The 16,408-nt window shown below is 33.1% G+C and overlaps 1 protein-coding gene across 4 annotated transcripts in view; it reads left to right on the forward strand.

Moving 5' to 3' along the window:
- Positions 1-16,408, forward strand: part of Il1rapl1 (interleukin 1 receptor accessory protein like 1) — a 1,800,273-nt gene that overhangs the window by 1,020,071 nt on the left and 763,794 nt on the right. For all 4 annotated transcript variants that reach the window (XM_060376664.1, XM_060376665.1, XM_060376667.1 and 1 more), the window contains one exon: positions 775-928. In XM_060376664.1, coding sequence (XP_060232647.1) covers positions 775-928 — 154 coding nt within the window. The remainder of the gene's footprint in view (positions 1-774; positions 929-16,408) is intronic.

A 16,408-nucleotide genomic window follows, 5' to 3' on the forward strand; every position in this document is an offset into this window, starting at 1 on the left:
TGCCCCTGAGGGGAGGCCACAGAAGAAGACAACACAGCCAATTCTGATGAGTCCTAATTGACTAGGATCAGAAGGAAGGAAAAGAAGTCCTCCCCTATCAGTGGAATTGGGGAGGGGCATGCATGCAGAGGGTGGAGGAAGGGAGGGATTGGGACAGGAGGAGGGAGGGAACCACAGGGGAGATACAAAGTGAAAAAGTGTAATTAATAAAGAAAAAACTATTCCCCACTGCTTATTTAATAATACGTTTTAAGTTTTGTTATTAATATCAATATAGTAATTTTCACAATAATCCCCTATTAATTACTTTCATTTAGATTTGATACTGAGTGTTATTAATGGGTATAAACCTTTTACTGTATCTAGCAAATCAATATGTGTCTATGATAGAGGTAACACCATTAAAAGTCAATGTGACCCTAAAGCTAACATTCAAGAGGATTTCCTGATTTCCAAATTTACAAAAAGAATGTAAAATAGTATTAATTCCAAACCATAGCTTCTGGAGAATCTTAAAGTATAAATTATTGTTGTGCATTAGGCATTATTGTGCATGCCTATAGTCCAACCATGAGGCTGGACAATTAGGACTTCAGGCCTAATTTAAGTTACATAACAAGTTCAAGACCAGTTTGGTCTATGGGAGACCTTGTGTTGGGGTTTTGTTTATTCATTTATTTTATAAATGGAACTAAAATTATTGTTTGATTGCTTTAAAATTATTTTACTTTTTCCTTACAATGTGCACTACCCAATTTTATGTCGTTTGTATAGGAATGTAGAACAAAAACATGGAGACAAAACATTGTGTTCAAAAGAGATACTTTGCTTATAAGAGAAGTCAAAGAAGATGACATTGGAAACTATACCTGTGAATTAAAATATGGAGGCTTTGTTGTGAGAAGAACCACCGAGTTAACTGTTACAGGTAATCACAGTCTTCAGTGTTTCATTTGTAAGTAAATAAACTGCCTTTTGAGTCAGCTTCAGAGCTGCATATTGATGTTTTTCAACTTCAGTAATGAAAGAAGCACTCAACCAAATGCTAAGTGGATTCCTATAGATGAAATTTATTCCTCCTTGTTTTTAAATCATCTTGTGCTGAAATACATTTGAAAGGTTAAATAGAATATGTTTAAGGAATTATACAAATGTTAGCTTTTGAAAGTACTTGAAATAATGAGTTTACAATGTTGAAGATTATGCTTGTACTTTGTAGTGGATTCATTTTTAGAAACATTTTTAGCATGATCGAATAGAATACATGATTTACCTTTGTATTTCTATCCTGTTGCACATTAAACAAATCATTTTTTACTGACTTATTATATGAATGACATATATGCTCTCATACGGTTTAAAATAACATAATTTCAGACAAAATGGTTTTTACAATTTGAGTTTTTAGGGGATCAAAAATCATTCTTTTATCTTGTTAATGTAGAAAGCAACCTGAATACTATCAGAGCATTGCTGATTTAAAAATAATAATAATAATAATTATATATATATTTATATATATATAAATCACCGGCTACCAAGCCTAGTTGCATTGTTGAAAGCTCCAGAATGTTAATTTACTCATGTGCAAAATGATGATGATGATGATGATGATGATGAAGTTTGCTTTACAAGGGATTTGCAAGTATCTTATGAATGAAGGTAATGCATATCCAATAAATTTGCAATGAAGAAGTCGAAATGTTCAGCAATTTAGTTATGTAGAGAATTGTATTCATGATCATTTTTTATTTACAACAATACTCACTTTTGTAAAAAGTTCCGCATGGAAGAAAGAGGGGAATCCAAGGGAAAAATGAGAAATTGCAGATACGTGCACATTATTACTGAAAGAAACTCCTGATGACTTTGGTGGGGGAAGGGAGTCATGTTTGTGAAACATTTAGAGCACAGCATAGCATTAACAACTTTCATTTCATACCTTCAATAATTCTTGTAAAATAGCTTTCTCCTATAGGGAACAAATATATTTTGATAGATATATGCATAACATAAGAATTCCTTTCTTTTAAATCCTGAAGTATGATATAATTTAACTCAAAACTACATTGTTTCATGAAACTCATTTACTGAATAGCAATTATTCTGACAAGGGAAAAATTCATTTCATAAGTAAGATGATTTTTGGTAAAATCTTTGATAAAACAGACATTTTAAACAGATTTGAATTGTAAACACTCATGTAATCTCTGGTGTGTATTATATACCTACCATAAGTATGTGTAAGATTTGCAATCATTTGGTTTGCAGTTTGGCTGTGTGTAATAAATACGTATACAGAAGAATTCAGAGGAATGCATTTTCACTTTTATTCCAATTCTTTTCAACAGTCCAATGAAAAATATGCCTGTATATACAATAAATATTGAAATTTTTCGTTCAATTTTTATCTTATAAAGTATACTGAGGTAGCTTTTCCAAACATTATTTAGAAAAAGAAAAGTACTTAAAACTATAACATTCTGAATAAAAATAGTATTAATTTTTTGTCTTAACTCTTAAAAAAGGAAAATTTATCCATGGTAAACATAACTTTCTTTCTCTAGAAATACCAAGGTTTATAAATACTACTATATGAGGTATTTGAAACTGTGTATTGACTGATAAGAAACTTATGTAAGAATATTTGGTAAACTAAATAGTAGAACTGTTTTGTTGTTGTTTTTCAAAACAGTGTTTTGTTTTGTTTTTCTGTGTAGCTTTGGCTGTCCTGGACTCACTTTGTAGACCAGGCTGGCCTTGACCTAACAGAGCTCCACCTGCCTCTGACTGCCTCTGCCTCCCAGAGTTCTGAGATTACAGGCATGAGCCATTGCGCCCAGTAGAGTAGAACCTTTTACTCTTAAATTGTTTTACAATTTTCTATACTTTCTTGATTTGTACATTCTTCTTATTTTCTCCATATGGAAATGAAGAATACTTGAGTCATACTATCCAAGAGAATGTTTGCAATTTATTATGATTAGCACAAATTAATTATGTAAATATATAGGTTTCACTGTAATATTTTTATGCATACTGTATTATGCATTCATCAGGAACAAACTTTCCTTGACTCCAACTTTTACCTGCTATTCCTTCTCATCTTCTAATAGTCTACTTTCAAATAATTTCTTCTTGGGAAAGAAAGTGTACAATACTATCTCTGACTTATCTTTCCTTTTTAATTATATAAATTTTAATTGTGTTATACTGTTTTACATATCCTACAACTTTTAAATAGATTTATTTTTAAAATTTATTTACTCTTTATTTAACTACTTTATACACTGGTCTTAACCTCATCCCTCCTCAACTCCCTGTCCCACCCTCTTTCTCTCTTCTCCTCCCTCCCTCTTATTCCTCAGCAAAGGGAAGCCCTGTTTCCCATCCATTCTAGGTCATCAAGTCATATCAGAGCTGAGTGTGTTCTCTTCCCGTGTGGCTTGGCAACACAGTCCCTCCATAGGGGAAACATTTGAAATGCGGGCTAGAGAGTCCATGTGATGGTTTCTACTTCCATTCCTTTTCTTGCAAATGACAGGACTTCATTCTCCATTATGGCGAAAGCATATAAATATGTTGAGTGTTTATATTATCCATACATGCTTATCCACTTACCTCTTGATAATCTATTCTCGTGATGCCTATATTGGTCTGTGCTAGGTCCTTAGCATATATGTTATTGTTGTGTAGCTTGATGTTTTTGTGGGTCTTCTAACAGAGTAGGGGCTGTCTCTGACTTTTTTCCCCTTCCTACTACTGGGTTGTCTTGTCCAGCCTTGATATGAGGGTAAGTGCCTAGTCTTATTGTAAAATGCTCTGCCATGTTTGGTTGATATATACATGAGAGGCCTGTTCTTTTCTAAAGAGAAATGGAGGAGAAATGGATCTGGAGAAGAGGGGATGTGGGTGGTCAGAGATGATTGGAGGGAGGGAAAACTACTCTTGACCTTATTGTATGCAGAAGATTTTTTAATTCCCAACATAAACATGAATATACTCAGGTATCTCTTTTATATGACTTTATTTCTTTTGGTCACATACTTAGAAGTGAGAGATCAAGATAATGTCATAATTTTACTACAGTTTTTGTTTTGTTCTGTTTTGTTTTAGCAACCATCATACTAATTGCTACATAGGTATTACTCTTTTCTTACATTTGGGCCAGAAATTGTTCTCTTTCTCTGTCTGTCTTTGACTCTGTCTCTGACTCTCTTTCTGACTGGGGAAGCTAGAATCCCAATGTGTTTTCAATTTACCTTTCCCTGAGGACTAATGGAAATATCTAAAAGATATGTCTCAGCCATTTGTATTTCTTCTTGAGAAGCCCATCGCCCATTTAAAAGTATTTCTTTCATTTTTAATATAATAATATCATTGAATCATTTACTCCTTTCCTTTTCCTCTCTCTAAGCCCTTCTAGATATTTTCACTTCCTTTCTTTCAAATTTGTGGCCTCTTTCCATTAACTGTTGTTGCATACATTACATATACATACATTTATATATGTATACATACATATATATATATAATCTAAGTACACAATAGCATATATTACATATGCATACATATATATATATATATATAATCTAAGTACACAAATACAACCTGCTCAGTCTGTGTACTATGATTTGTATGTATCTTTTCAGAACTAATAAGTTGGTATTGGAAAACCAATTAGAGTGCTAGTTTTTGGATGAAGACTATTTCTTTTACTTTCAGAATTTCTTAGCTGCTTGTAGCATTTTCTGTAGGGTTGTGGCCATCTGAGGTTTCTACCATCCTTATTGGCAGGTCAATTGTTGTTGTCCTTGTTAAAGTTATGTTTTGGCAATCATGTTTATGGTTATAGTTTCTGAAATCCCTATGTCTTCCTGGTCATAATGTATTCTGTCTTTCTTGAACCATAAACCAAAATAATTTTTTTAAATTGTTTTTGATCACAGTATTTTAACACAGTAACAGATAAAATTTTAATTCAGTAGTTTAGCTAGGTATAATAGTTTTTTAGTAGTTATATTTCCAAACATTTGGTGCATCTTTCTAGGCTGGTTTTAAAAATTTCTGTTAAATAATCATTTGTTATTCTAATGGGACTGCTTTATAATGGAATGACCATTCTCTCTAATAGAGATCAATATAATTTCTTTATTATGTATATTTTAATGTTTTAACTACATTATATTATGGGGAGCTTCTTTTGTATTCCTGTCTATTTGATGTTGTATAGATCTCATGCATTTTGTACTCTAAGTATGAAAATTTTTATTTTATAAAACTGAAAATGTTTTCTAGACCTTTGCTATGGTCTTCTCTTTCCTCTGTGTCCATAATTGGAAAATTAAATATTTTCACAATGTTCAAAAAATTTTTCTCATTATATTAAAAAATAAATTCTCATCAACTTTTATTGTGTAAACAGAATTCTCTGCTTTTTCACCCAGTTCTGCTTTTTCCTCACATGATCAACTCTATTGATGAGATGATTACTGAAACTTTTATTTGGCTTATTTACTTTTTCATTTCCACTATAATTTTAGGTTGGTTTTTCTTCAACAATTCTACATCTTTATTAAACTACATTTCCATATTATGAATTGATTTTCACAGTTCATTAAGATCTTTGTTTTTGTTATTTCTTACTACATTCATATCTTCCTTGAGTTGCTTACACATAGCTGTAATTCTTTGAATTCTTTTTCCAGATAATCTTCTAGGTGTTTCTCATTGTGATTAATTACTGTTGGGCTACTAATTCGGGGGACACATTGTCTTTTTTTTTCCATTGGTATATTGAGACTTGTGTATCTGAAGAAGTTTGCCAGATTTCTTTTTATTTTCATTTCAGTAACCTCTTTCAATGCAAGTCTATACCTTATAGGAGAGAATTAAGTTGTAAGAAGGTTGAAACTGTGTGTGTGTGTGTAACTGGTATTGGTATTAAGGGCAGCAGGTTTTATCCCTATTCTTAGTTTGAGAGTTTACTATTCTCTGTGCAAAGAATCATCATTTAAGAGTCAGCATAAATTTACTGATCCTCTCCTCTGCTGCCTTCTGGTGTAGCTCTTCACATCTAGTTGCCTGATGTTGAGTTAGCTCTGATCAACTGTGGGAGGAAGATGGATATCTGGGCAAGTTAGGTATATAATGAGAAGGCCTATAGATTCAGAAGGGGAAGAACACAGGTGGGAGTCCTGAAAAGGAAAATCATACAAAATCAGAAATCTGATAGAGTAGGAAGGAGTGCACCTAATTTGAGATTTGATGGTAAGAAATGACAGAGGATCTATTAAATCTGGAAATACTTGGAGGCAAGATCTAGGAGTTGCTGACCCCATGGGTGAGGCAGAATGATGTCTACATAGCAGGTCAGAGAAGCAATATTGTATTAGCCTGGGATAGATGAAGCCACCTTACTTAGCAACATATGAAAGGAGTATTTTTGAGGAGCTGAGTAGGCCTATGGGATAAGAAGAAGCTGACCAAATTGGTGGGTCAGGATGGAAGTTTGATAAAATTAAAGGTACCAAAATAAGTGAACACTTATATTTTAGAAGGAATACCCAATATATATCTGCTATATGTGCATATATATATATATTCCTTATATATAATATAATCCATATATATAATCCTTTATGTAATCCTTAATGATTATAAGATTTTATTGTATTTTTATTTATAGATTTCTATTTTGTACTATATAATAATTTTTTTGAAGAGTAATGGCAAGCAAAAAGCTGAGAACTGTCAAATTTCTATTGATATAAATAGACAAATGACATATATCTAAATTCTTTACATTAAACTATCTTATATTAAAACATAAATGTATTGCTATCTCTTTTTAAAATTGTGTCCAAAAATGTAAATATAGAAAAAAAAAAAAAAAACGTTTCATATGGTCAATGATCCACATTAAACCTAATAGTCCTGAAATAGATAAGACTTTTTAAATGTTCTTAAACTTTTGTAGGTAAAATACTTTGTTTCTTTTGAATTTTGGGAGTGTACACACATCTATGTGCACATGCACATGAACACACACCCAGATAAACATACACATTCTTTCCTGAACATACAAGCAGGAATTTTGTAGCTTTTGATACTCTTACCAAATTTTATTTCTCTATGAAAATACATCCATAAAATTGTTTTCAACCTGATTAAAAATGAAAGCAACAAAGAAAAATGAATGAAGTCAAAATTGATGTACCCAGCTCTTGTGCTTACTTTTTGTATGATTTGTGGCAGACTGAAATTTTGTTAACACAGATAAAATAACCGTAATTTTCCCATCTTCATTTCTGTGCACTTTACTACATTTTAAAAAATTTTATGAAACCCCTTTTTCCAGATTTTAGATTTTGACATAGTTCTAAATTAAGAATATGATAAAATTCAAATATGATGGTATTAAAAAGAAGGCCAGCTTTATGTTCTATTGAGAACCTAGGAATTTAAAAACATTTTGCGACATTATAAAAGCTATTTTTTTCAGCAATGTGAGGTGGCAGATTCTTGTAGTCCTAGCTCTCCAGGAGGTAGAGACTGATGATCTCTGTGAGTTCAAGACAAGCCCGTTCTATAAAGCAAGTCCAGGACAGGCAAAGAATACACAGAGAAACCCTGTCTTGAAAAATGAAAAAGTCCTTTATTCACTGTACACAGAATATGTTCTCTATAAAATGTCCATTTACACCACTATGAAGTCTAGTTTGGTAAATATTTTTAATTATATGTACTTTTTCACCTTACATCCTTGCTGGAGCCCCATCCTTTCTTTCCTCCCAATCTGACCCTCACTCCCTCCTCTTAACCCCTACCCTTTTCTTCAGAAAATAGGAGTTTCCTTTCCCATCTACCTCAGATCATCAAGCTGCATCAGAACTGAGCCTTGTCATCTTCATCTTCCCCTGAATACTGACAAGGCAGTCCCACTTGGGGAAACTAATCAAAATCTGGCAAGTGAGTTCATGTCCAATGTAGTCCCTACTTCCCTTGCTAGAATATCCACTTAAAGCCTAAGCTTCTACATCTTTGTAAGGGGTCTAGGTCCAGTTCATGGATGGTCCTTGGATTCTTCAGTCTCAGCAAACCCTTCTGGGCCTTGGTTAATTGGCTATGTTGGTCTTCTTGTGGAGATCTTGTAATATCCACATCCTTTTCTTTTTCCTCCCACTATACCACAAGACTCCCTACACATCCTCCAATATTTGCTTATGACTGTCAGCATCTGTTTTGAGGTGCTGCTGGGTTAGCCTCTTAGAGGACTACTCTGACAGGCTCTTGTCTGTAAGCTTAGCAGGATATCCTTCATAGTGTCAGGGGTTCACACTCTCTAATAGGGTGGGTCTTTGGTTGGGCCAGGCAACAGTTGGCAGTTCTCTCAGTCTCTCCTCTATCTGCACTATGTTTATCCCTGCACATCTTGTAGCAGGGTAAATTTTAGATCAAAGTTTTTGTAGGTGCATTGGTGTTCCTGTACCTCTACTAAGATACTATTCTAGTTAGAGAATGTTCTTTTCTGTGACCTCTGCTATTAGGAGTCTCTGCTTGAGTCTTCTGCATATCCTCCCAGGAGCCTACCCTGACTTAGGTCTCCAGTTTAATATGTGTTTGACTGAGGCAAAGTCAACAGTTTACTAATACTCTAGTATACTGCACAGTTACTGTGCAACAAATTACAGTTTATTTTTCACTATTTATAGGAATGTGTATAACAAATACCAACTGGCTACTTTTATTCATCTTTGATACTGTATTGGGTTTTATAATTATAAATCATGGTCAGAATACACACCGAGACAATGAGTCCATATTGTAAAGGTTCACTAGATTATTTTCAGCAGACATTTACTAAAGAAATCATTCTTCTCTCCAATTATCCAGTGTAATATTTTTGCCCATGGTAAGGGGTCAATAAATAACTACTAAGGATACAAACAAGGTAAAAAGTGAGAAGAAATGGTTCCTCTGAGATGGATGTCAAGTGAGAAGAGATGGGTCCTCTAAGATGGATGTCGCTTAAGTTATCTAGGAAAGAGTGGCTAACTATGTAAATAGCATCAGAATAAACAAAGACAAGACCTGCCAACAATGGCTTAAGAGGTACTGATTCTTCAAAGACAACTCTGAAAAACTTGATATTGGACCATACCTTATACCATAGAGTCAGTTTTGCTACAGACCAGGAAAGAAACAGGTAGACACTCTGGTTTTCTTCCTTGATCTTCAGACATTCTAGTTTCGAGTGACTTGTAATGAATTTGTTATCCACAATTCAGTACAAACTTGATCTTATTTGCAGATTAATTTCCACAAATATAAATTTCAATTGACTTTTATTTGTACTAAAGTGCTTCCTCTCAAATTTGAAAGGGATCTCAAATGTAGTTTTTAATACCTGGCTCATATCATGAAGAGCTGTACACATTTCAACCTAGCCTAGGTTTCATTTGTTTTGGTGTCTTCCCATTTTGGAGTGTGAATTATATTTTAATTCAGTGACAAAATCAATTTTTTATCAAAATTTTGTAAAACATTAGCATCAAAAACATTTTCAAAATCATTGTAATCAAATCTACTTGGACATCAGGAATAAATGTCATGTGGTAAATATACATCAATTATAAAAGCATAATTTCAAAATTGCCAATTTAAATCTTGGTATTGTCTGCTAGGTTTTTGAAGATCAGAAAATTGTTGCGTATAGGGGAAGTGGCAGGGCAAGGGTAGTGGGACATAACAGCAATATTAGTATTGGCTAACATTGCTAATAGGTTCAACAAACTATAGCTCTGGAGTTGGCCTACATTATTCTCTCTCTCTTTTTCTCACTGACTGCCTATCTGTGTGTGTCTGTCTCTCTCTCAGTGTGTCTCTCTGTTTCTCTCTCTCTCTTTTGTAAAATTTTTAGTTGGGGAAATATTTGTTCATAGTACGGGCATGATGCATATATTTTGTTGTTCTAAAAAAATAAGAACGGACCATATAAAATTCTTTCTGAAATATTGATATGGCAATACTTCATTGTTTAAAAACAATTTATTCATTTGTATGTGATGTGTTTGGGTACTTTGCCTACATGTATGTCTGTGAGTTCCTGGTACTTATGCAGGCCAGAAAAAGGTAGTGGATCCCCTAGAACAGGAGTTACAGATGCTTGTGTGTCACTGAGTCAGTGCCGGAAACTTTGAGTCCTCTGGAAAAGCAACAAGTGCTCTTGACTTCTAAGCCATCTCTTTAGTCCAACATATCTTCATTTTTATCCGTATTTCTGGCCAAAACAGGTTTTAATAAGTTTTACAAATTTTTTTTTTAAACAAAGTGAGTGACAACTAGTGAGACAGATCATTTCTAGGACTGGAAACAACAATAAGAGAATGAAATAGACAAATGTTCTATCTTGAAAAAAATTCCTAACTAAATGTGAGACTTAGTAAGATCATTCAGGAACTAAGAAAGAAAAAATCTTACTGAAAAAAATTAAACAAAGTAAGAATGAACAAAGTGCTCAAATAATGATACTTGTAGTAACATTTTTATACTTGGTACAACATTTTAAAAGAGTTTATGTAGCAATATATTTAAAATACTTTTCAATCAACCATGGGCTATATTTATGCTTTCAAAAGGTACAGCTTCGTCCACTTTTTATGGATGAGAGAGCTGAGGCAAAGGAATTATCAAGGTCACAAAGCATCATGGTGACAAATGTTGGAATAGATTTAATTCTCTGATTTACTCTACTAGATAATTATTGTAGGAATAAAATTTAATTCTCTATGATTTACTCCACTAGATAACTAATAGTAAGACATTGTACTTTTCATATTATCTCTGCTGATCGCAATGTAAGATTTATCATTTAGGTTCAACTGAAACACATTGTGCTAAGACCTTTAATTCTTCTGCCAGTGATGTAATTAAATGCTGTATTTCTAGCTCTAGCTTGAGGTATTTTCCCCTCTCTGTCTCTTTCTTTCAAAGTGGCATATTTTATCTTTCTCTTTCAAAAATTGTTTTTGTTGAATACTTCAATTAATCAACCATGTTTTTTTTTGAGTTGTTACTTTTCATGAACTGATTAAGATATAACTGACAGAAAGGGATATTATTTAAAACATTCCTAAGCATGTTTACTAACATGTCATAATAATTTTTAGAGCAAACATGTATGTTGTTTTTGGTAAAGCATATTGTTATATATGGTTATTTCTATATGTAAAAATCTATCATATTTAGAAGTTCAAATATCATTTATACCATGCATAAAAGCATATGCCTATAATGCCAACATTCCAGAGCCCGAGACAGGAACGTCTCAAATTCAATGCCTGCCTGTGTAATTTAGAACTATGTCTTTAAAATATTTAAAATATATTGTAGAAAAAGGTAGAAAAACTTTATACAGTAAACTGCTAATTTAAACAATTTGACTATCTAATCTCTATCTGAAGATTAATCCCTAGAGAAAAAAAAAAAACTACTTATATTCTTTAAGTATATGACAGGCACCATTTACAGACACTACCACATACATTCACCAGGTAGGAAAACTCTAAGTATATTTTGGACAGACATTTAAACTTTTAAATAAATTAATTTTTATTATTTATAGAGAGTGAAATTTTGTTCTATTATTTGCTTGTTGCAATATTTGATGCTCTTATGCTTATAACAACTAACTCAGGTGTAGTAGTAGAAGAGGTATCCAGTAAATACTCAGTGGAAGACTGATGGGTATATTGAGAGAAACATATAGGACCTATATCTGCTCACAGCCACTTCTTCATATTGTGTGCTGAAACGTGGCAAGATTGAATTGTGATGTGTTATCGAATGTAACAAAGATACCAGGGTAAAAGGAATATCTTTTTAGAATATTATATTTTTGATTAAATGTTTAAATCATGTTTCTTATGTTTGTTAAGTGTAGTGTAATACAAGAGTGACCCCCAAAATAAGAGAGGCTAAGAGAGAAAGAGATTTTTCTAGGTTTATCCTATATTATATGTCTAGTATCCACATATTAGTGAGTATATACCATGTGTGTCTTTCTGGGATACCTCATTCAGGATGATCTTTTCTAGATCTCACCATTTGCCTCCAAATTCATGATTTCCTTGATTTCAATTGTTAAGTAGTATTCCATTGTGTAAATGTACCACAGTTTCTGTATTCATTTCTCAACTGAGGGGCATCTGGGTTGTTTCCAGGTTCTGACTATTACAAATAAAGCTTCTATGAACATGGTTGAGCAAACATCCTTGTTGTGTACTTAAACATATTTTGGATATATGCCTAGGAGTGGTATAGCTGGATCTTGAGGAACTGCTATTCTTAATTGTCTGAGAAAGTGCTGGACTGAGCTGAGCTTGAAGAAGGATCCTAGGTAAGATGATCAATCTTCACTCAGAAAGGCAAACAGTACTGACATTGGAAGAAGGAGAAAAAAGAGAACAGGTCAGGCGCCTACCAGAAAGGGCCTTTGAAAGACTCTACCCAGCATTGTATCAAAACAAATAGCGTAACTCAAAAACAAACTTTGAGCAGAGTGCAGGGAATCTCAGAAAAGAAGGGGGAGATAGTCAGACCTGGAGAGGACAGGAGCTCCACAAGGAGAGCAACAGATCCAAAGAGTCTGGGAACAGTGGGCTTTTCTGAGATCGATGCTCCAACCAAGGACCATTCATGGATATAACCTAGAACCCCTGTTCGGATATAGCCCAGTATCCAAGTGGGTTATCTAGTAAGGGGAACAAGGACACTCTCTGACATGAACTCAGTGGCTTGTTCTATGATGACCTCCCCCTGATGGGGAAGCAGCCTTGCCAGGCCACGGAGGAGAACAATGCAGCCAGTTCTGGTGAGACTGGATAAGCTAGGGTCAGATGGAAGGGGAGGAGGACATTCCCCTTTTTGTGGACATGGAGAACGGCATAGAAAGAAATGAGAGAGGAAGGGTGGGCTTGGGATGGGAGGAGGGAGGGGCTACAGCTGGGATACAAAGTGAATAAACTGCAATTAATATAAAAATTAAATTTAAAAAAGAAAAAAGAGTAAGAGACAGAGAGCAAGTGTCTAAATTTATTTTTAAATTTTGAGTATCTGTTTGAGTTTAATAAAATATCATGTGATAGGTCCGATGTTTAAGCACTAAATAAGTTTATGATCTTGAACACATACTTTATGCACATGGTCTAAAGGAAATTTCAAATTTTCTAGTATTTTTCCTGACTTTGTTTTTTTTTTTATTTTTATTTTTGCTTTGTTTTGCTTTCCCTTTTATTAGGCATAAATTCTCATACAAAATAATCTGAATTTACATTTCCCCCTATTTTTCTCAGTTCCTTTCCCCCATCATCTGTCAACCAGGCCCACTTGCTTTCTGTCTCTTATTAGAAAGGAACAGGCTTCTAAGACAGAACAACAAAACATAATCAGGAGTCCCATAAAAACATTAAGCTGATAACTATAATATATATGCAGAGGACCTGGTGCAGACCCATTCAGGCCCTGGTGTCTTCTGTTCCCTTTGGGAATAACTAATGTTTAAGGAGTACTTATAATTGAATTCCCCTTTTAAGTGTCATTGATTAATACATAGAAGTTTATGCATGTGAAGTATTTATTCTATATATCTTTATTTTATATAGCTGAGTAAAAAGTGAAGTACAGTATGTTTAAACAGGATAAATAATAAGTGTATACATTTCTACCTTTCATGTGATTATAAATATGTATATTTATGCATGTTTATATGAAAATAGGCATGTACATGACCCACTATGCATCTGAATTTATATCATTTTTTCCTTTTGAAGATTTATTTTTGATATTTTTTATTTAAATAAATTTATTTAAATAAATTTAAATAAAGTTTTAAAGTAATGAATATATGAGTACTATGTTTATTTCATGTATGCTCTTTTTTATGATCCCCATGCCCTCTCAAATTCATTACCTTTAACTCTGACACCATCTGAGTCCATTTAGTGTTTTTTGTTTGTATATGTGTTTAGAGATTACCACTTGGGTTTGGATCACCTATCAAAGATATCATTGCTGGGGAATACTGAGTCTCTGTCTCTCAGCAACCAGCAATTACCTATGGCACTTCCTTTCTCAGTGGAAATCTATATTTTATTGGCTTGTTAACATGCTTCTTTACTTTTAATACTCCATTGAAATTGAATGTGCTATGATTCTATTATCTACCCTATAAATCAAAATCTGTTTATGAGTGGTTCTATTTATAGGAAGTATTAGAATAAGCCAAATCAAAAGCAAGAAGTAGAATAGAGGTTGCAGGGCTTATAATATAAAGTAAAGAGGACTTATTATTTAATGGGCATAAGAGTCCAATTCAGGATGAATGATAAAAAAATTCTAGAACCTGATGTATTGATAGTTACTGTAAATATACTTCATACTAATAAATTTTATGCTTGAAATTGACTGAGACTCTGAATGTTATATCACATACATTTTACTATAAAAACAATTTAAAATTGTGTATTCTTAACAGTGTAATTTTCATTACCATATCAAAGATGTTTCACATGTCTCTCTTTTCCTTCACTTTATGTTGGCTCTGCAATTTGACAAGCAATGATTTTTTTTTGTAAAGCTTTGAAGCTTCCACTTTTATGTCAGCACTTTATATTAAGTGCTTTTAGTTTTCACATCAGCAAAACTCACTGTGAGCTCAACACTGAATCTATTGTAATTAAGAAACTCCTGTGGAAGGATTCACAGGACAAGTTAAAGAAAACTTCCAACAGGTATGTTCAATTTTCACAGTCTCATTAAACAGATTGAAAATACACTCTGAGTTAATACAGCTCTGGTGAAGATAGGTGATTATGCATCTATATGTAAAGTTTTAGAGGAATGTAATGGAATGTTAAATTACAAAATATTAAAAAAAGACTGAAACACATTTATGACACTTTAAACTGAATGCCATCAATAAAGACATTGGTAGATGTAATGTTCCAAATAATTAGTAGTTTATTCCTTGCTAAACTATAAGACTTAACATTATACAATGTCATCAAAACTTGTATAAAATGTTTTAATGAATCAAATACATTTAATAACTATCTGTTAAATTTATTAGATTTTAATATAATGATACATCTTCATAATACCAGAGTTTATTTTCTTAGAGAATTACAAATCCAATTTCATACACATGTATTATTAATTTTATTATTACCAGAGAGTGGGCAAAATAATTAAAGAGGTATAAGTGCTTGCCTCCATGATTAATAATAAGAGTTCAATCCCTGGCACCCAGTATATTACGCAGCCCTATGTTTGTCTCATTATTTTTAATATAATTTTTTAGAGATTATAATTACTTCATTTTCCATCTTCTTTTTCCTTGTTCCCATCCCTCCCTTCAGCCCAGCTCTATCTCTCAAATTAATGACCTCTTTTTCTATGATTATTGTTACATATGCACATATATTTCTAAATATACAAATACAACCAGTTTAGTCCATATAATGTTACATATATGATAAGTTTTTAAGTCTGATCAGTTCATATGAATAACAAACTGTGTTCATCAGCACACACCTCTCTCACCATAGAGAAAACTATTTCTCCCATTCCATATCAGTTTTTAGTTGCCTGTAGGTCTTTGTCTAAACTTGAGGCCATGTAAGCTTTTACTCTTCTGCATTAGAAATGTCTACTGGTGTCTTCTTTGCTTAGGTCTTGTTCAGACGACCATGTTGGTGAGTTTAGCTTTTCTTATACTTCTAGGAGAAAGAACCTCACAACAAACTTTCTGTGTTTTTAGCAATATTGCTGAGTCTTAGGTACAGGAGTTGTGATGCAGGTGTATCAGTTGAGAATGGGTTGCACAAATCTGTGTTTTCATTGTTTGTAGTTTTCTGTAATGTTCTACACCTAGTGCAAATAATATTTCTTAATGACAGGAAAGAGCTATATTTATTTGTAGCTATAAGAATAAATATTTAGAATGTAGTTAGGGATTATGATGGAGATTCTCAAAATATTTTAGGCTTTTGCTTTTACCCTTGCTTGCCTACCATAGATAGAAGGTAAATTTTTCTTGCTGAAAACACCATGCACTTCAGAAACATTACTCAGAGGACTTAAACTGGATATTACCTAAAAGCTTCCTCTCTGGGAACTAGCTTTCATGATACAAGAAACTACCATGCAAACTCCCCAAAGGAGAGAAGCAGCTAATAACCTTGCTTATCTATGATATCTATGAGGTACAACAACAACAACCAGAATGGCACAATTACCCTAAAGTGCAGTGGTTGCATGCATGCCTCAGTGACAATAAATAGCTTTCTAATTGGACTTCAGGTGTGTTCAACAAGAAAACAAGAAAGAAAGAATGTCTAGTACTAGA

The sequence above is a fragment of the Meriones unguiculatus genome (genome assembly GCF_030254825.1).
Source record: "Meriones unguiculatus strain TT.TT164.6M chromosome X unlocalized genomic scaffold, Bangor_MerUng_6.1 ChrX_unordered_Scaffold_30, whole genome shotgun sequence".
NCBI classification, from domain to species: Eukaryota; Metazoa; Chordata; class Mammalia; order Rodentia; family Muridae; genus Meriones; species Meriones unguiculatus.